This window comes from Emys orbicularis, chromosome 1 (assembly GCF_028017835.1).
Source record: "Emys orbicularis isolate rEmyOrb1 chromosome 1, rEmyOrb1.hap1, whole genome shotgun sequence".
Taxonomy (NCBI): Eukaryota; Metazoa; Chordata; order Testudines; family Emydidae; genus Emys; species Emys orbicularis.
In genome coordinates, this window is record NC_088683.1 from 147,642,512 (window position 1) to 147,664,293 (window position 21,782).

The 21,782-nt window shown below is 42.4% G+C and overlaps 1 protein-coding gene across 1 annotated transcript in view; it reads right to left on the reverse strand.

The window, feature by feature from the left end:
* The window catches only part of LOC135887813 (killer cell lectin-like receptor 2), a 94,623-nt gene extending 75,448 nt beyond the window's left edge, over positions 1 to 19,175 (reverse strand). The window contains 3 exon segments of the mRNA XM_065415619.1: positions 16,458 to 16,632; positions 18,007 to 18,099; positions 19,082 to 19,175. Of these exon segments, the coding sequence (XP_065271691.1) occupies positions 16,458 to 16,632; positions 18,007 to 18,099; positions 19,082 to 19,175 (362 nt within the window).
* Between the last annotated feature and the right edge of the window lie 2,607 nt (positions 19,176 to 21,782).

The following is a 21,782-nucleotide window of genomic DNA, read 5'->3' on the forward strand; positions in this document are numbered from 1 at the left end:
AATAATAAAGAGTTTCCAAGCATATATGAAATATATTTCAGTGAAGAACTAAAAATGAGATTCCTGTTCTGCTCACCTAAATTATTCTAAAACCAGTTGAGATTATACAATGGACTGAGGAGTAGAAAAACAAATCTACTTTCTGCACTCATTGCTTCTCTGGAAATCATGGTAAAGTCTATGGTAAGAGATGTATTTAAAGCTGCTCCTGCTTTATCTTTTTCTCCTCTTAAATGGTGTTTTGAGAATAAGGGGCAGGAAGAGGAATAAAAATAGAAGTAATCCCTAAAGCCAAGATAACTATTAAAAGAGACTAAAAAGCATTATTTCCTTTAAATGGAAAATGTTTAAGTAAAAGGGACCTCACTCAGAGAACAAGAGTCAAGAATGCTTAGAGGCAAAACAAAGTTTCATGTATAGTAAAGATATCTAGACAACAGGACATAAACAGTAAAATTGTTTGATGGGGCAGGCTGAATTCAGAACCAGATGCAAAGCAATAGTCACTCTTCATAAGGCTCCAGATTTAGCCCATCTCCTAGGAAACTATGTTCCAGGAAGCCAGGGCCAAGAGCAGAAAGCTGATTGGTGATGTTTGGCAGTGGTTGTGGTTCTAGTTCCTCACTAGAAGAGTTAATTCCCAAATCCTCCTTCATAAACTCACTGAAAGCAGAATGATTACAGCACAGAAGATCAAGGTAGTTTTGCTGAATAGTATAAAAACAACAAATCAATTCCAGCAAAGTCCAAAGGTGGCGATTATTCTGAGTTCTCTTTTTGTTTGGGAGATCTCCTTTATAATTCTTCTTTTTATGTACCTTCTTGTTCCCATTCCAAAGACTTCAGCAAACAGTCCTCTTCTCACAAATATTGTTACTCAATTTGCATAAGTATATGCCCCATGGGCATCTCCATTTGCCAAAATTCCACAGTAAGCAATATAGAAACCAAACACTTGTGATACCTTGGGATGGAAAGACACAAATCTCTGTCTGCCTGACAAGTCATTACGTTATTAACACTGAGATAATTGTGGAAAGCAGGTAAGTTGATAAATATTAACTGGTACTCATGAAGATAACTAGAATTGGTTAGAATGAGTTATAGTGCAGACAGATACTGTTGTTGCTCAATCCTGATTTACACCCCCTACTATTCCAGTCTTGGTCTCCCCATATAGCTCTGCCAATGCCCCTCAATCCTGCCCAGCAGCCCTTCTGCTATTCTAGTCCTGGGTCACCACTGAGCTTTTGTCAATACTCCATACACTTTACATGCACATCTTCCTGTTCCACTCTAAGTATAAATAGTAGTCTCTGCCCTAAGCATCTCGTGCTTGTTTTCAAACACAGACTAATGGGGATGGTAAATATAAATCAAATTCACATTTACTGGGAAAAATGAATAATACTAGGCAGAACAAAATAAGCTGAAGATACATTCACCTGCCCAATAATAGTAATGAACGAAATAGAACACATAGGATGAAGAATGTGAATTGTAGCTAAATAAGCCTCATCGATAATTAATAAGCATGTGGTTTTCACATGGACTGCATTAGGAGGCTTGGAGATTTACACTAAACTGCAATCCTCACCCAATCAAAAACACTTCTGATCTCAAGATTCAGTGCTTCCCTCTCCATTTGCTTCTCATCTGTGCTCCTTGTTTAGATTCTGCAATAAGTATACAGGGAACTGAGCAGGTCTAGGTCAGTGACAGAACTTACACAGTAGTGGAGGAAGCTGTGCCAACTTCCCAGTGCCAAGACATTTTGACTTCATTAGAGGATAATCCCATTCAGTAAAACAGAAAGGCACTTAGAACAACAGCCCTTGCCCTCTGCTACTCAACGGCATCGTACTGTTTTCCTGTCTGGTGTTGCTTGTCACATACAAGGCTGGTCGATGTAGAGCTTGATAAAGCTATGCGTATTGTTACCAGGACTTTACATGCCACTCCGTTGCCGTGGTTGCCAATACTTAGTAGCATAGCACCGCTCCATATTTGCCATAAGGAAGCCTCCCTCACACTGCTGGCCAAGATCTGTGAGAATAGTTACCTGCCTTTGTATGCAGATCACTTTAACCACCTGCCAGCTCACCTCTCTTCTAGACGTCCTTCATGGTCATTTATGCCATCACAGGATATGACAGTGGGATCTTCTTGTTGCCAAGAAGGCTAATGGCATTTTGGGCTGTATAAGTAGGAGCATTGCCAGAAGATCGAGGGACATGATTTATGAGGAGAGGCTGAGGAAACTGGGATTGTTTAGTCTGCAGAAGAGAAGAATGAGGGGGGATTTGATAGCTGCTTTCAACTACCTGAAAGGGGTACCAGATGACAGAACAAGGAGTAATGGTCTCAAGTTGCAGTGGGGGAGGTTTAGGTTGGATATTAGGAAAAACTTTTTCACTAGGAGGGTGGTGAAGCACTGAAATGGGTTACCTAGGGAGGTGGTGGAATCTCCTTACTTAAAGGTTTTTAAAGCCTGGCTTGACAAAGCCCTGGCTGGGATGATCTAGTTGGGGATTGGTCCTGCTTTGAGCAGGGGGTTGGACTAGATGACCTCCTGAGGTCCCTTCTAATCCTGATATTCTATGATTCTATGACAGTGGGATCTGCTTGGTGTAACGAATGGGCAACACAACAGTCATTAATCACTCTCTCGTCACCAACCCAACCATCTGCCCACTGGGTTTTGACCTGCCAAGGCACCTGTGGTCATCTTTGAACTGGTTCGAAACAGGTCATGGCACTTGTGTCGCAAACTTCTTCAAATGAGGTTTTTCAAATGATCCACGATGCAGCTGCTGCCAACTTCAAACTATGTCGCATGTTCTTGATGCGTGCCTGCTGACTTATTTTGATGGCGGGTGCCGGCTCTCCACCTGGCTGAAGAGGATGCTATTAAATGGCTGGGCACATTGCACATATGCCAAGAGAGAGCAGAAAGAGAAAGCGAATCCCATCAGGAACAAGCACAAATATGTCATCTAAGGGCTAGTCTACATTAGAAAGTTTTGCTGCTTTAACTGTATTTACATAGTTAGTGGCAAACCCCTATTAGAAGAATAAGTTATCATATATTAGTATATAGGTCTGTCGCATCTTAGGCGCATTTAACATGCGCGATTTCAGCTTTACGCGGTCGGCAAAACCAAACAAAAAACAACAACAAAAGAGAAAAATAACAATTTAAATACTGTTTCTGTAGTGCGGGCGATTCCGCCTGCCATTACACTCAATGTAATTTTGACTATACGCGATTCTCGCTTTAGGCGCTGACTGCGGAACGTAACCCCAGCGTAAGATGAGACAGACCTGTAAGTCACCTTTATACCTATATAACTGCATCCACACTAGGACTTTGACTGGTATAAACATAATGGTAAAAATTATATCCCTAACCAACATACTTACATGGTAAAACTTTTAATTGTAGACCAGGCCTATTCAGTCTCCCACTCCTGCCCTTATATGGATAGGAAGGAAGGGAACTTGGCTAATGAAGCACCTAAAGAGATCAGATCTCTTACTGGACAGTCACATGATTGTCTCCATTTTTTCCTCCAAGAAACTTGATCAGTTTCTTTTAGGACCATTTTTCCATTTAACTACTACACTTCCCAATGAAGAGACAGATGAAAAAGTCATCATTATTCCAGGTTTAAGGGACTGCAGGATTTCTTTGAGAGCCGATCTATGCTCCTATACTAGTCAGAACAGTCCTCGTTCAGAGACACAAGAGATTCTTTCTCTCAACACTGAAGCACATTATGCCAGCAGCAGCCAGCCCTGGGTGAGATCACAACAGAAAATGAAAGCTAGATTTCACACATATCAACAAAACCCACTAGCCATAGAGATGCTGAGCCTACAAAAAACTCCCACACCCAGCTGCTCCTATTGAGCATGAAACTGGGAACCAACCCACCCCTAGGCTGGCTATAGCACTCTTCCCAAACTCTCTTCCTTTTACTTCTTCAATCAACTAGTCGTGTTTCTACGTTAGTGTGAGTCATAAGTGGAACTATGTTCCCATGCAAGGGAATACAAGTAGAGCTGGGTGGGAAATGGCTTCCCATCTGTGAAACTTTTTGCAATTTGAAATATTTTATCATTTTACCTCAGGAAGAAACAGAGGTCTTTCTAAGTTATTCATGAAAAAACAGTGCACCGCACTGCCCATGACACAGATATATGCTCTCACCGTCCCCCTTCCCCCATAATAGGCTATAGCCTGGTTATGAGGATACTCACTTCTGATCCAGGAGACAGGTTCAAGTCCCTTTTCTGAATCAGGCAAATCAGGGACTTGAATCTGGATCTCACATAACCCAGATAACCACTGGGCTATTGGCCATTCTGGTGTAACTTATGCGCTCTCTCATCAGATGTTCCTTCCTAGACATGAAAAACTTCCCAGCAAAAGTTTTATAAAAAGTAAGTAGTTTCAGTTACCATGAAAAACTTATGTTGAAATATTTCCAACCTGTTCTAACTATGAAAGAGTAAGAAATCCCCTTAAATTGATAGGCTACTTGTACCTTGGGTCCATGTGTGAAGGAGTAGTCAGTATTTGCAGTTTGGGATATACAGAAACAAAAGGAAAAGAATAATAGACTCTACAAGCTCTTCCTTGCTGTCTATCTTCAGAAGTCTGGAACCAAGGGAAAAGTAGTACACTTTATGTGCAAGCCAAGGTTTTATTTGGTAACAGTTCTTTCCATGCTGTATCCAGTTCTTTGGGTAAAGTGTGTTCTCTTCTGCTTCAGAAGAAAATACCTATTTAGGTATATCAGGTAGATCAGATTTCTGTGTTGCTGAGTGTGATGCAATCTGAGACCAGGGTCTTCTGATCCACAAACCCTCCTGAGACCTGCTTGTAGAACTGTTCATTTCTCATACTTTACTTTTTGACCGTGCCATTTGCAAGATAATTATAATTAGTGAAGAGCTGAGAGTGGGTCATTTTCTTTATACCCCCAGAGTCATTTTTGAAGAGTTTTGTTTTGTTGTATTCTGGATGCTATGGGTAAGGATGAAACTGACACTGCCCGATGCAGGGCTAATTAGTTAATATCCTGACAGACCCCATACCAGATTCCTCACAAGAAATGCACACGGACGCAGGCACCATAAGTACATGGGAACATGCATGCGGGGCATCCAGGCTACAGTATTCTGCTTTCTCAGAGAAATAGCACATGTTCACAGCATATCAGAAGTTTGGCAAATTCTGCCCAATATGTTTTCCCCATAAGTGAAGCACTATGGTAACTGATATATTAAGTTAGCAAAAATGATAAACAGGGATCCCAGTGATCCGTTTGCCATGGGAAAATGCAGAGTTTGCATTCTTACAGAGAATCTTTAGTTTTTACATTTTGTGAAAAAATAAAAACATATATTAACTATAGTGGATCCCTGTTTGTCTGATCTAATTGGGACTAGGACTGGGGCCAGATCGGATAAGCAAAAATTCAAATAATCTGGAGAATAGGGAAAAAGCTTCAGCCCCGGGCAGGGACGTGTTGGCCACTGCTTCCCGCAGCTCCCATTGGCCGGGAACGGTGAACCGTGGCCACTGGGAGATGCAGGGGGCTGTGCCTGCAGATGATCAATGTAAAAAAATGTCTCGTGCCCCGCCAGCGGATTACCCTGATGGGCCGCGTGCCGAAGGTTGCCGACCCCTGTTATAGAGTTAAATCTCCAATAGAAGGAGAGTGACAAAAAATCACTAAAGAAAAGCCTTTTCTAAATCTCTCTTTCTCTCTCTCTCACACACTCTTTACATACATGAGTTTATTTATAACCAGACATGCCAAACCCATGAAAAAAACACAGAAATTGGGCTTGGTTTTGGCTTAATTGGCTTGTGAGTTGCTTGTTGGTTCATTTTTGGCTTTTAGCTTCTGCTTGACCCCCTTACCCCTGCTTGCCAGGAGCCGATAAAAAAAGAAGCAACAAGCTACAAGCCAAATAAGGGCAAGGGGCAAGCAGGGGCAAGGGGGGGGGGGAGTCAGGGGTGCACAGCAGGCCCACCACAGTCCCAGACTGCACAGTGGGGGGATCTAGTCACATTGAGTGTTGGGGTTCTTAGGGATTGGCTTGTTTTGGCCTTGTTTTGAAATGGGATTAGCTTGATTTTTTGGCAGCTATGTTTATAACCCTTGAAACAATCATGAATATCATCAACATTCGTTGTTCAACGACAACACTTTCGGGGGGAGTTCCCCAAATTTCAGTACTTATTACTATCACAAGTTCATATGAAAAATATAAGTATGTATTCACACATGCATCCTTTGGGAGGATTTACCTTTCTCAGTCTCTATGGAATGGTGTCCAAATCCTCTATAGACTTCACCTGTTTTCAGAGGCTACTTACTGGACCAGAACCCATTCATAATATGGCTAGAGGAGGAAGTAGTGGTTCTGTGTGCCTCATAACTTTTAGAACAGTGGTTAAAGTACTGATCTAGGACGCTGGTGACCCCTGGTTCAAGTGCCCCATCTCTGCAGAGGTGGGTAAAAGGACTTGAACATGGGATCTCCCATTTATCAAGAGAGTACTCAAACCACTGAGTTATGGGATATTCTGATGTGGAGGAAGGTCCTTCTGTTACCTGGGGTTCTTTCAACCCAAAGCTCTTGGTAACTTTGTGTGAGGCAGTGTCAGGAAATAAATCAATGGAGACATAGCCGTCCGACCGATAGATGGCTGGCACAAACAGGACAATACAAGAGTGCTCTCACTTAAAGCTATACTTTACTTAGTTTCAAGCACTTACACATGTCCACAACAGGTTAGTAAAACACCCCAAAAAATCCCAGATTCGTATTTACCCAGGCTCTTGAGGAGGTCTCAACTGAATAACTGCAGGCATCCAGTGGGCAGCCGGCCATCTGCTGGGGAACTTGAGAGGTTTTCAGGTGTCCATCGAGCTCAGATTTTCTTTTCTTTTTATAGCCAACTTGTTAGTACTGCATAGCTTGTTCATTATCAAAATGGCTGAATAGAAGCTAAGTTAAGTGTGGAGATATCCAGCCTGTGTGGTGGGCAGTTTACCATCTGTCAGGGAGGGAACTTTCTATCAGTTAACCAGCTATATAGCAATAGCTAACTATTACCAGACTTTCCATCTTGCAAAACCACAACTCAAGTCAGGAGGGCACAGGGTCATGTTTACTCCTCTAGGTCACTTACGTCCCCTTCCCCTCCTGGTCTGTTAGTTGTGCTAAGGTTTCAGAAAGGCCTCCTTTTAGCTGCTTTCAGCAATAAGCATAACAATTGGTATTCCAGCTGCTGGCAGTGGTTTAAACACGTTACTGGGCTCTGGACTATCAAAAATCTGCACCTACACCTCATTCTCTTGTGTTGAAGCTGTTTAACTGTGGCAAAATAATGAACGAGCAATTGGAGCAGGGGGATTGGACCCAGGGTCTCTCACTCCCTATGTGAGTCCCCTTACCACAGGACTACAGTCATTCTCACACTCTTGTGTTGGCCCAATGATATCTTCACTATTTAGCCAAAGTGGAACAGCTTCAGCAGGAGATAATGAAGGAGCTCTATATCAGCATATTCCACAGCTCTGGTTAGAGCACTTGCCCCAGAACTGGGAGACCACCTGTTCAAATCCTTTCTTCCACTACGCCAAAGGGAGAAATTGAATGTGGATCTCCCACATCCCAGTGAGCACTCTGACCCCTGGGCTAAAAGTTATAAGGTCCTTTCCTCTAACCATTTGGTGTGAAATGAGGCAGGCACCTGACTCATTTTCACAAGAAATTACTTAGGCACTTAAACCACTTGACCCCAGGAGAGGGGTTTCTATGTGTGGATCACTAGCAGAGATAGGCACCTCTCTGAAGCCAGGATTTAAGCATCTATCTCTGTGAGGGGGCAGAACTTAGCACACACACCCCTCCTATCAACATCTCCCATTGGGGAGCTTAGGCTGCTCCCTGCCTACCATGCTGGCTTCTGTAGTTTTCATTCTAAGGTGTCTGTCTCTCCCCATTCATTGTACAGGGAGCCTAGTTGCCTAGCTCAGGCTTTATCGATCCCAGTGTTGTTTCTGTGGTTTTTCTAGACACTTTAAAGTCTGGTACTATGGTGCTCAGCATCACAGCACCTAAGTCCTTTTGTGGATCTGGGCATGTGTGTCTCAGTTCCCTGTCTGTAAAATGGGAGTAATGATGCTGGTCTCACACTGGGAGATCTGAGACATGGTGATTGTTGCAAAGGTTTTCTGTGTTGAATGCTGGGTTTTTAAGGGTTGGGCAGAATTGTGTTCTTTCAATTCCTGGAAACATTTGCCTGTTTTCCACTCAAGGTGTGGAGGAAATCTAAGCCAGAATCTCTATGAAATAAACCAATAGCAATCAGTTCATCCCTGTACATGCTTTACTTTCCTTGTTTTCCCCCCACGCTCTTTCATTCAACTCATCTTTGTCCAAGGAATCAGGGGAAACTACTGGCTCCAATGAAAGAATTAAATGGTACTGCTGCACACATGTACTTATATGGCCAGGGTCTGAGACAAGCACGTACATTTTTTGTTTATTTGAATGATTCCTTGGGGTGGATCATTAGCAGTAAGAATCAAATCTAGGACAGGTGGATCTTAATCCTTGAGCCTCTAGTGTCTAACCTGAAAGACTCAGCTCTGTTTGACCAGGCCCTAGCAGGATCATCAATCTCCAGCTGGTCTAGCCACTACCAGAGGGGGACAGCACCACACTGAGTGATCATGGCTTAAACTTGGACTTCTTTAAAGTGATTGTGGGGAAACTCTGCCTTGATGGATTCTTCTCTCCATTTGTAGCCAAAGGAAGGGCTGGGTAAAAGCCCCTATTCTCCAGTAAGAGCTCTCTTCCAATTTCACCAGAGCAGTGGTTCTCAACCTATTTACCATCGTGGGCTGCATATGCAGCTCTCTGTGTTACATGGGCCACATCCACACTATATATATATACTACCTGTGTGGCCCTGAGGATGTCACATGGGCTGCAGCTGTGTGCTGATTGGGTTGCAAGTGGCCCACAGGCTGTGGGTTGAGAACCACTGCATCAGAGTAAGGTTTCTAGTAAGAAGTGATCTAAATCTGCTCCATGGTTTCCTTTCTGATTGTTGTTAGATGGCATAATGTTATTGGGGACAGGGAGTTAAAGAGGACCGCTCAAAGCCAAAGTAGTAATTACCAAAGAATTAGAACATTGTTTCAGTTGTTTAATAGTACGTCATCAAATATGGACATCATAGGTAAAAAAAATATTCTTGGCACAGGACAAGAAAAAAAATCACAATTAGAAGCAAAAAAAAAAAGAGTTTTGTATAAAAAATGATATCTTGGCATCAGGAGATAAAAGATTCTCCATGTGAGATGGGTGAATCCTGGGGGCAGTAGCCTCAAGCTGGCTCCACAGCAGTGTCACACTCTGGAGGCTGGTCTGGATTTTGGAACCGATGAACAATAGCAGAAGCAAGGGCCAAGAACAGAAGGCTGGTTGGTGAAGTGGAGTGTGGTCATTGCTCCTTCTACTGAAAAAGGATTTTCTGTGAGCACAGCAGAGAATTTTAACAGCATAGTAGGGACCCTGTCCTGTTTTGTGCTCTGCTGAAACAGGACCAGAGTGCTCAGAACTTAAATAACTTATGTCGGAGTTGGATGACTTAAGTTGGACTCCATACTCAGCACCATACAAGATGGAGCCTTATAAATATAGGCAACAGTAGAAACTGGATGCTCCAAAATAGGACCTCATACATTCTATGTTCATTTTTGTGTCATTACAGAAGACTTTAGCTAAACAGACCCTTTTCACACATACAGAAGTATATGCTTTCACAAGAATAGCCCAAGGCTTTTCCGTTTTTCAGTGTTGCACAATATAGACCATGGTAACTTCTCAGACTTGGAAACCTGGAATGAAGAGACATTTTACTGTTAGTCAGACAAGTCACACATCAAAAATCATAAATAGTTACCAGGATAACAAAATATAATTGTGAAGAGCAGAGTAGCTTTTTTAAAAAAAAGGAAGTGAGGTTATGAGAACAGTAAGCTACTAATGTTGACTAGAGTGAAGTACAGGGCAGAGGGATACTAATGCCCCTTATTCCTGACCTTCAGCATCCCCAGTTATTTGTGCCCTGGTATTCAACAGTGCTTTTTTCAACACTTCAAAGACCTGACCTGCACAACTTTTCAGTGTTCATCTCAGAAATAATGTAGAAAATTACGTGGAATTGTACCTACAATTGTTTTTTTCCTTAGAAATTATTGGCAGATAAAAAAAAAATGTTTCCTTAACCTCAGGACTACTGTTGGGGAAGGGAGGGAGAAATCAGGAAAAAGGTCAAAGTTGTTTCCATTTCACAGGGTTCAAAGCCAATCCATTTGGCGGTTTTCCAAATTTTTGGTGAAGTTATCAGAATGATTCTTCAAAACAATTTTGTTTACCAAAAACCCATTTTTCGGTCAACAGGACATTAAAAAAAGTGTAAGCAAAAAAAACCCCTATTGCCATAGAAAATTTAGATTAAAAGTATCAGAAAAAGCAAACATTTAAAAAAAAATTAAAAGGCCATTTTAGATTAAAAGTTTTTCATTCCGCCAGTACTGTCCAGGACATATTCCACCCTTCTCTGCTACTAGGCATAAACTGGGAAGCAGGATGATTTATGCTAGATTGCAGTCCTGATCCAGTGAATCACACACACACACTTCTGAGGTCAGTCTTCAGAACTGGCTCTCCCCTTGTTGTTTGCATCCTGTAAAGATTTGCAATAAATACACAGGGAAATAGTAGCAAAGTCTTACACATCAGTGGTGAGAGCAGTGCCATCTTCCCACTGCCAGTAGCCTTTGGTTTCATTATACAATAATCCCATCCAGAAAGGAAAACTTGTCAGTGGTTTTATGAAGTCCTATGGAGGAGAAAAAAGAAAGACAAAAATATGGTAGAACTGGCAGCAATTTGACTGATAATTTGTTCCATAAAATATGCATTTTCACCAAAATCAAAATGTTTGCCACAGATTCTTCAATACTAGCTACATCTTTTTTCATTTTCCATTTTAGTTTTTGACAACTGAAAAGTTTTTTGATTATTGGTTTCCAGATTTTTATCTCCCCCCCATCTCTACTCTTTTCCCCTCATCACTTTATTATTTTTCCTTCTTTTCCCCCATGTAAAAAGTGGGGAAGAAGTGAGAGGGAGAGAGAAAGAAAGGGGGAGAAGCAATGAAAAACCTCTCCCCTGCAGTACCCTTTTTTTTTTTGCTTTACTGCCCACTTTTCAAGTTGGAAAATAGATTGCGGTAAGGGAGGAGCAGAAAACCTATAAAACTAGAACACTGAAAATTTGATTTTTGTTGTGTTTAAAAAAAAGTTTTCAAACAATATAGTTTTATTCAAAAATTTGAAAATAATGTTTTACCACCTCTTAAAAAAAATAACACAACTCAGTCTTCTGCCCTTCCTAGAGTTATATGGATTCGAAGGAAAGGAATATGGCTAATGTTCTATGTAGGTCCGACTGCCAGCTGGCTAATCACAGAATTCCTTACACCCAGAAAAGGGGCCATAATATGGGGTTTTTTTTTATAAAGACACTTTTCCCCAGTTTACCTCCCCTCCTCTCCATGGAGGAATACATTAAAGGTACAGTGATTCCAACTGAGGGGGCTGCATGGGAGCTAGAGTCCCATCCACAAACAAGAATCCTTAATTGCAGTGCTTTTAACTTGAGTTTTCTGATCTGCCAGGGTGCATAGGCTAAACCTTGAGTTAACACATCTCATCTCCTGCTAACATGATGACTCTATAGTTTGGATGCAGGCTAGCTCCACTTGCGTACTGCTAGTGGGAAGGCATTAGAGAACAATTATCCCCATGTGCCTAGAAAGAGCAGAGAAGTTCTCCCACAATTCACTGGGAAAGAACTCAGAGCAACTCAGCTTACTGCAGTGCTAAGAATCATGGGATACGCCCCCAGAAGTCTTGGTGGTACATATAGAGGAGTTGAGTGCTAGTGTGGACACAGCAGCTCCAGTGTTATTTCAGACTGTGTCTGCTCTCACTCCAGCTAGGCTAATTCAAGAGAAATAACTCAAGTGTAGATAACTTGTGTTAAAACTGCAGTGAAGCCATACTCTCAATTCCTTTAACTGCTTAAATCAGTGATAATTCTAAATTCTTTCCACTTCTCCAATACACGAGATTAGCTAAGGGTCCCTTTGGAACTGAGGATACAGCTGGTATGGATGAGGGATTCAGATCATGCCAGTGTCCATATCATGAGTAGAAAAGATACTGTTATCAAGAGAAATCTTATTTTCCACGGCTATCAAGGAGGGATGAATGGAAAGTGATAAGTTAATAGCACTGAGGGGTTTGGACAATTTTACTGTTTGTATCAGTCCAATTTGGTATGTATTTTCCCCATAAAATCATATGGCAACATGACACATCAATACATTATATAACCTCTTCCTCTCCCATCTTTGACAAATCAGTTATTTGTAGTTTGGGATATACAGGAATTCTAAAGAAATGAAATAGCCTTTACCAGCTCTTCCTTGCTGTCTATCTTCAGCAGTCTGGAGCCCAGACAAGAGCAATATTCTTTACACACAGACCAAGATTTCATACCAGATGAAACTTCATAACAGTCCTTCCCATGCTGTATCCAGTTCTTTGGACAAATGATGCACTTGTCTCCTTCAGGAGAAAAGATATGTACAGAGGGTCAGATCTGAGTGAGAGTCAGTTAGAGATTGGGTTCTCTTTCCAACAAATCCACCTGAGAGCTGATAATGATACTCCACCCTCTGACTCTACAATGTCTAGTATTAATAGTCAAAAATACCAATTTAATTTTTCTTAGAAATTTTAAAAATTGTTTTTCAAAATTTCCTGAGATTTTTTTTATTTCCCCCTCTCCCATTCCCCTTCTCTCCCACATTTTTAGTGGTAAAAATATTAAAAGGGAAAATGAGTGGGTAAACAAAGAGATAGCAAGATAAGGGAAATGATTGCACATTAAAAAAAAAGTTATAACTTTTCATAAAAAATGAAACATTTCAAATAAATCTAATTTTGAGAAAACTGTTAACAAGAAAGAGAGAGAAGGTAGATGATGTATCATCTTTTACTGGACCAACTTCTATTGGTGAAAGAGACAAGCTTTCGAGCCACACAGCTTCTTCTTCTTCTTCTTAACTAGCAGCTCTTTGTAGCTCGAAACCTTGTATCTTTCACCAAAAGGAGTTGGTTCAATACAAGATTATGGGCAGCATGTATAAGAGGTTAAACCTCCTCAAAATAAAAAAGGCTGGCCATGTAGGGGGAAATTCCAGATGCGGGTTACCTCCCTTTGGAGGTGCATTGGCCTGCCATCTTTGCATCCTGCGAGCAGGAGCTCCAGAGGCTACCTGGAAGTGTGTGTGTGTGTGTGGGGGGAACCAGCACCTGAACCATGGCTCTGCCCCCCCGCTCTGCCCCTCCCCGTGGTGCTGCACTGCCTGCCTGCTTTCCCCCGCCCTTCAGCTGCAGTGTTTCCCCTCCTGCCCATGTGCATGTGTACCAGGGCGCACGTGCTCTCCCTTGGTGGTCCTTCCCCTTCCTACATCAGCCTGCACTGGGCTGGTGGGCCTTCTCGTCCCTCTACCTGCCTTTCCACACACCCCTGGTGCAGTTCTCTGTCTTCACCCTATTGTTTGGTCATGTCCTGCACCCTGGCTGTTCTCTGCTCCTCCCCATATTCCCCCTATGGGATCTCCTCCCTCCTGCAGTTGTTGCTGCTTCCCCTGCCACACCCATCTGCCCCCAGCTCTTTGTTGCTCCCTGAGTGAGTGTCAGGTGGGTCTTGAGAGTGGAGAAGGAAGCCTGGGTGTGGCTTGGAGGAAGGGCAGAGGGGGACAGGGCCACGGTCTGGGCACCGGTGGGCCCCCCACTTCTAGGGAGCTTCTGATACTCCTGGATATAGCCTTCCCAAATGGAAGACTCATGTGCCACCTATGTAAAAGATGTTACCTCACCCACCTTGTCATTATAATATCTTGGGACCAACACAGCTACAATACTGCAAACAGTTAAGAAGAGAGGCAATTATCCATCACAAACTGGTGGAGGGAAATTTGTTGATCAGCTTTAGTTATTAGTACTTAGATAAGATTGTGTCATTTTCCTTGGAAAATTGCTTAGCACACTATACACCGGGAACAGGTACAGTCTAGACACCATATGTCCTTATGTCCTCATGTACTTTATGTAACCATCAGACAGCACTCTCAAGATGTCTGCTACTCTCTTTACTGTCATTTACATAGCAATTTCCAAACAAAGATCTCAAACTGCTCATTACATTTTTATAAAGGGACAATGAGTTGAAATAACTGTTAAAGAGCACAGCCGTGCTATATTTGAGAATGAGAATTTGCTTATGTGAGACTGTAAAGAATAAATTGTATCTAATTAGGCACAATGTAGTTAGTTAATATTTTTTAGCCAAATGTTAACCTGGCAGGATACTAGAACAATATTCCTGTTTATCAGGTTTGCGGGAAATGGGTCTGCTTTTGTTGCAGGAGACCTCAGGAGTTCTTGTTTACCTAGCCCATGTGAAAGACACTCCCTCCAGCATCACAGTGCTCCCTACAACACTGCTTAAATACAAAAACAGTCCCTGCCCCATAACGCACGAGTAAAACGGTGGAAAGTTAATGGGAGGATGTTAGCATGAGAAACTTCTCCCACTCGCTCCAGCTATCAGCCAAGTATGTTCAGCTATGCCAGGACTCTTCCAAGCAGGTTTGTTCTCTTGCACAAGTGAGTAAACAAACAGAAAATCATCTTTTAATTCACTCTTTCTTCTCAGGCTTCAGGGCCACCCCCCCAGAGTCTCCAGCACCTTGCACCAGGCAGCTTCCCAGCTCTAGTCAGCTCAGTTCCCTTCCTGGAGCAGTAGACTCAGGGCTGCCTCCCTGAGCACTTAGTCCTTTCCTTTGGGACTCACTGCAGGAGTTAGCGCCACTCTACCCTGGCTTTCCATCCATAGGCACTGCCTCGCCCAATCACTCTCTCCTTTGCTTGGCCTCTAGTAGTCCTTTATAGTCCCAGATGTACCCCAACCCCTTCTAATTGGCTGGATTAGGCTCACCTACTGTGACACAGGGGCACTAGGCCTGGTCTATTGACCAGGACCAGCTACACTGTGACAGGAGAACAAAGAGGAGGCATCCTGTGGCTATGGGAAGTGAAGAGAAGCAGTTGGGTGTGCTGGAAGGGGACGAGTGAGGGGCTGAAGCAGAAAGAGTGGAAGCTTAAATTGCCCACTCCTCCAGAACTCCAGGCTGCCCTTACAAGTTTTCACTCCCTTTCTAGTGAGAGTGACAAGGCAAGCTGTAGAACTGGTTTGGAATTATCCATTGAAATGTGTGATGGAAAATTCCCCAAAAATCAGTTTACTCTGGGAAATGTTGAATTTGCTGAAATTTCATGTACAAATAGCTGACTGAAGCACACAGATGCTTACTGCATTAAGAGTCCCCAGTTTAGCAAAGCTGAACATGTTACAGCATTCTTAGCGCCTGGTCTACAATTAGAAAATTAAGTCAGTTTAACTATGTCACTCAGGGTATGAAAAATCCACATCCCTGAGCAGCATAGTTAAACTGAGCTAACCCCCACTGTAGACAGCACTAGGTCAGTGAAAGAACCTAGCTACCATCTCTCGGGGAGGTAGATTACCTCCACTGATGGGAGAACCCTCTCGTTGGTGGATGTAGTGTCTTCATTGAAGAACTACAGTGGCGCAGCTGTGCTGCTGTAGCATTTTAAATGTGGACCTACCCTAAGTTATTTTGGCCCCAATGCAGCAAAGCTCCTAAGCACATGCTTACATTGCACTGAAATTAATGGGATTGACCAACATGTTCAAGTGCTTTGTTTAATAAGGGCCATAATGACTGAGAAACTATTTGCAACAAACTCATATTACTTGTGACTAGAAATACAGCATTTGAATGTTGCTCTCCAGAGGTGAACAGCTGGTGAGTTAATTCGCATAATGCCCCTCAATCTCTCTGTTCATTAGCACCTGATGTTGATTAAGAACCATATTCTGTGTTGAGATAGGATTTAATGTTCCTGTATGGAGTAGGTAGAATAATATTAATTGAAAAATTAATTCAAGAGTTTTTATAATATTAAAAAAAAACATATTTGTCTTCATTTTCATCCAATTCTCTTCCTGCAACACATAATGGGATAATTCTCTGCTGGCAAAATACCATTAACTTCAATAGAGTTATGTCAACAGAAAATGTAGGCCCTTATGTATATTATCAGTTGTTTCAGAAGTTCTGTTGAAAATTACCAAGACTAAAGTTAAATACAAGAATCACAGTTGTCTGCCAAAGGCAAGGTCCTGTACCTTTTGACTGCAAAGTGTTCAAGAAATTAGTATTCTGGACTTGAAGATGATCTCTCTCCGATGTGAGGTTTTCTAGGATTTCCTGTAGCTCACGAGTTTGGTTTTCCAAAATAATTTGCTGGCAGGTAAGATTTTCCAGAATTCCCTGCTGCTGGCTGAAGTTTTGCTGCCATCTGCATACTAGACGTAAAATCAGAAAATAACATCCCAATGGCTTGCAAGATAGAAGGACAAAGAGATGTAAGTTTATTATTTCCAGTTCCAATTATTTTTGATGTTAAAGAAACAATTTAAAAAAATTACACTACTAAGATTGACAAAAAGTCCTGTGGCATCCTATAGACTAACAGACGTATTGGAGCATAAGCTTTCGTGGGTGAATACCCACTTCGTCAGACGCAGCCTGACGAAGGTTCTTCTTTCATTTTAAAAAATATGTTTAATGTTCAAGGCCTGTTCAAGGAAATCTGGGGTCTCCTGTGAAGCCATATGCTTGGGCGCCCTGAATGCAAATGCCAATGTTCAGTGTGCGATCTCCCCTGACACACCTACTCCAAACTTCCATACCTTGCCATTTGTGGGAATATAGGAAATGATTTCAGACATGCTGTGTCTACTTCTGGAGAGAGTTAAGGGAATACTGGATAAAGGTTTCCTTTTAAGTAGGAGAGGCTGACAAGCAACAACATGCCCCAGTAAGGGCCATGATAAAGAGGGAGCCATCCCAGTTCCTTGGGGGCTCAAATTGTTACTACAGAGTTCTCAGTCACCACAAAGATTTTCATACTACACAGTATGGAGTAGCATAGCATGAGCAGTGATCAGCAAACTAGTATTTTCCATCTCTTAGATGGGATCTTGGCCTTCTGTAAATGTAGTGTTACTGAAAGACGACAAACTGCCAATCTGAACAGCATGGGTCATCATTGTTTATCTGTGGCACAGGTAAAGCACTGGTACCGACACTGCCGGCTTCACTACATTGCCCCATGGATGTGCCTCCTCTTTGTTTTGGAGAGAACATCATTTGGTATGAGAGATGAGTTGTTTCCATGACCTATTCACATTTTAGTCTTCCTGCAGAGACTGTGAACCATGGAGATAATCACCCCCAGCTGTGGTGCTGGTTGTTGAGATGGACACCTGCTCATTGGTATCCACCTCTTGTGTATAGTCTTATACTTGGTCTGTAAGCTTGTTGGGGCAGAGCCTGTCTTTTTGTTATATAGTTGTATAGCGCCTAGCAAAATGAAGTGGGGTCTCTAGGTGCTACTGCAATGCTAATAATAAACAATTCATTTCACATCCAGTTGCCAGCAGATGGCAAAAAATTGTGCTTTTAATCTCTCAAAGTGACCTGGATTTGAATTTCTGACCCAGAGATTAAAATCTATTTCATTACCAGTGTCATAAGCCAGTGGGAGAGGTGAGTTTCAGCACAACAGAAATATCAGGCCTAAGGTGTATCAGATTGGTCATTAAAAAATTGAGGCCCCCAAAATCAGTGGCCACTTTTGAAAACGTGGGTTTTAGTGTCTTCTCTATAGTACTTACCCAGAGCACCCAAGAGCCCTGATGTTACCAGCAAAGCCAAGCAGAGGATTCCAAAGATTACTGCAAAGATCCTCCACAGAGGAGAAGGAGAATCTAATAAAGAGAGCAAGAACAAAGACAGGCAAACCGAGTCCCTCTCCTGAGACCCTGGGGTCAGACTGGGGCTTGTCCAGACTGCGGCAGATTCTCAAAGCCAGAACCCACCCAGCAATTTCCTTAGAATATCAGACCAGTAGTCCATCTAGTCCACTGTCTTGTCTTCAGGAGTGGCCCATATCAGTTCTTCAGAGGACAGTGTAAGTTCCCAATAATGGACAACTATGGAATAGCCTGCCTATACAGGAAGTTTCTTCCTAACCCCCAGCAGCTGGCTTATGCCATGAAACATTGAGGTGGATGTGAAATACAGCAACCTGCAAAATAAGAGCTCAATAATTCTGACAACCAATGAGTGGTAGGGAAAACAGACTTCCTCTTTGGCTGGTAAGTCTGTGAACTCTCCACATCTGCATGATTATTTCCTGCATTTGGATCCCAAGTCTCCCAGTACCATGACATTAGCAAGCACAATAGAAAGCAAACATAGAACTTTCCAACTCCTGAAATACCCCATTAGAAACAATCGACAGATAGTCGATGAAGTACTTTGACTATGGTCAGTACGGCCAGACCAGAACATAGGGACCCTATGTAGCTCCAACTTCCCACTCCCATGTATCACTGCCCATTTGGAGTAACAGTGGCAGGACAATCCACTCCCTTCTCAGACAGAAGTTAACACCACATTGAAATGAATAGGGCAGCTCACACTTCTCAGAGCCATTGTTTCAAGCTCTTTGCAGATTCAAGCAGGTGTAAGTGCATTGGTTATGGCCAATTCACATTTTTTAGCCTTTTTCTTTTTTTTCACAAACATGAGGGCTAGAATTTTTTTTTAATTAAAGCTGGGATTCTAATGTAATCACATGACTCCAGGAGATGGGGTCCTAGGCATGAGCCTCTAGAGCCTATGTCTTAATGTGGTCCTAAGTAAAACTCCAGCACGTATAGAATCAATAGCTTGCAATGCAAGTACCTTTGTTCTTGGCGATCTCAGCTCTTTGTCTGCTTTGCTGTTGAGTAGGAGTGTGAAATTTCAGTTCTGAGTAGGTCACCTCCTGCTCGCTCATTCTGGGGGGGATATAGGATAGAAAATTTAGACTCTTCTTTGGTGGGCTGAGGTGGGTGATGGGGTTGAATGAGGAATTGACATGACAGAGCTGTGTATTTCTGTCACAGAAAGCAAACAAACAAATAAATCACAACCTTTATTATGCCCTAATAGATTGGTCTATGGAAGCCAGAATATTGGGATGAATTAAAATTTCATATTGAGCAGGGAGTTCAGTAGGTAATTCTTATCATTTTTATCTGCTTCCAGAAAACTTAGTTAAGCTGAAAAGAAAAGTTGTTAGAACATATCAATAGCTAAAGCCAAACAAACCCTAAGAAAACTGAAATAAAGCAACTTGATTCCCTGCAACTCCCCACCAAAAACACAACTGTAAAGGATGATCACACTCTCCAAAAATGTGTAAAAATGGCACTTACCCAACCAATTCATTCTATTGTGTGTATTTAGTTGCTGTCTTTATTAGCAAAAAAAGGTTTCATACTTTTTACTCCTGCTCACCCTGCAGACCCTAAACAGCTCGGATGGGTTTTGCCTCATGCAACAATAGTCAACAAGCTCAGGCTTTGAGTGAGAGGGCAAGAACCCTGCACCAAAAATGCCTAGCCCGTGTTCTCCACAATTCATATGTAAGGACTGTCAGCAAGATTTCATGTGCACATATTTTGTATGGGAATAAAATGTTTGTCTTGATTTCATTTTGTTGGGCCCTGTCTATATTTCTGACCCCTTGATATGACTTCTCCAACTCCTCTAGAGCTCAGAACACCTTTTCTTTTAATATCATTTGAAAATGTTATTAACATGCTAGTTACACCCTGATCCACAGAAATAATGAGAGAATTTATCACCAATTTCTTTTAACCCCCCACACCCACCCCATTAGCTGCATACCCTGCATTCCATATATTATATTTATTAGCTTTTGTTCCTGGTCCCTTGGCAAGCTTTCAGTCCAAGAGACAATGCTGATTTCTAAGACAACTCGAATTAACTTTACAATAAGATTTCTTGAGACTTTTTACCAAAGCGTTTTCTGAAATCCATATATGTATCCCATTGCTTTCCTTCCCTGGTTGGTAGTGATCTTGTATATTTGCAATAGAATGACATAGAACACACAGCAATAAATGCAGAAGCAAAATGCTACAGGGACTGCTCAAAATATTACATCCCAAATATGTTTGTCACTTGTACTAAGTTTTACCAGAATTAAAAAATATAAAAGTTATAAATGCATTGAATCCAATTACAACTGATATAATGAACAGGACAGGAGAGGTAAATCACAGCTATGCCAATTATCTACTTTAACAAGGAAGACCAAAGACCACTTGGTGGCAATACCTGTGTATATGTCCAGAGGTCTGTCAAGTGGATTTCTGGAATAGAACTTTAAGAGGTGCACTTGTGTATTCAGTCCTATATAGATGTCCTCAGGGAAAGAAGAGAGTTGAGAGTCTATCCTCTGAGAAGATGGTCAATGTGAGCTGAGAGAGAGGGAGAATTCTTTACTCTGCGATGTTCCAGCTGCATCTGCACAGGAAGCTCTCACTGTGCTAAGGTGAAGTGCGCTGCCCCTGCACAAGGCGCTCAGAACAAAGGGACTTTCAGTTGTTTGAATAACTAATGAGGCCGATGGTGTTAATTTCAATGCCTTGTTGGAACCACTGAGATGCTTGAACTTCTGCTGTAAACAATTGTGTCTACCAAAGACTTAGCTGGTGTCCAAACATTTTTTAGAATACAGTTTTACTCCTCCTCAGGATGGGATCTTTGCCAATCTGTTCTCTAAAATAGGACTTCTGTAACATATTGACTACACAGAAGGAGATAGGGGAACCTCTCTGCAGCTTCATCTTCTGAATTTTCCCTAGTCTCTGTCAGAACCCTCCATATCAGAACCCTACAACAAAACTAATTGCCATGGGCACAGCAACATTGTCACTAGAAGAACCAGTGGGAGCAGCACTGGCATCAGCAAAATCAGAATCAACATCAGAAGAGCCTTTGAAACTAACGGCTTCAGTATCATCATTCTCATAGTCTCTTTTATTCCTTTTACTACTCACTTTAGTGCCTAGTTCAAGAGCAAAAACAGGCATGGGACAAAGACAGTTTCTGACTTGGGTCAGTGGGCAGATGGTGGGAAATGCCACTAGAATGTGACGTGGGAATAAAAGCAGGAACCAGGGGTGAAAGTAACATAGAGGACTTTCCGGTACAAGGCCCTGCTTCAGGCCCCCGAAAGGGGCGGGGCCGCAGGCAGAAGGGGCGGGGATGTGGGGGTCAGCCTCTCCCAGCCAGCCCTTCTGCACTGCCCGGCCCACACCGCCTGGGGCTCCAGCGGTGATTTAAAGGGCCCGGTGCTCCGGCCGCTGTCGCATTTGCAGCACCTTTTACATTGCCTGGCCCTGGGGCAGCTGCCCCTTTTGCCCCCCTCCTCCCCCGCGGTGGGACAAAAGGGGCAGCACTTTAACGTTGGCTGTGTACGGGCCTGGACCAGCAACCACTTCTTACTGGTATGCTGTACCAGCCCCTACCAGCCCACTTTCACCTCTGGCAGGAATCCAACCCAGACACCACAGTGCTCTTAAAATGGAGG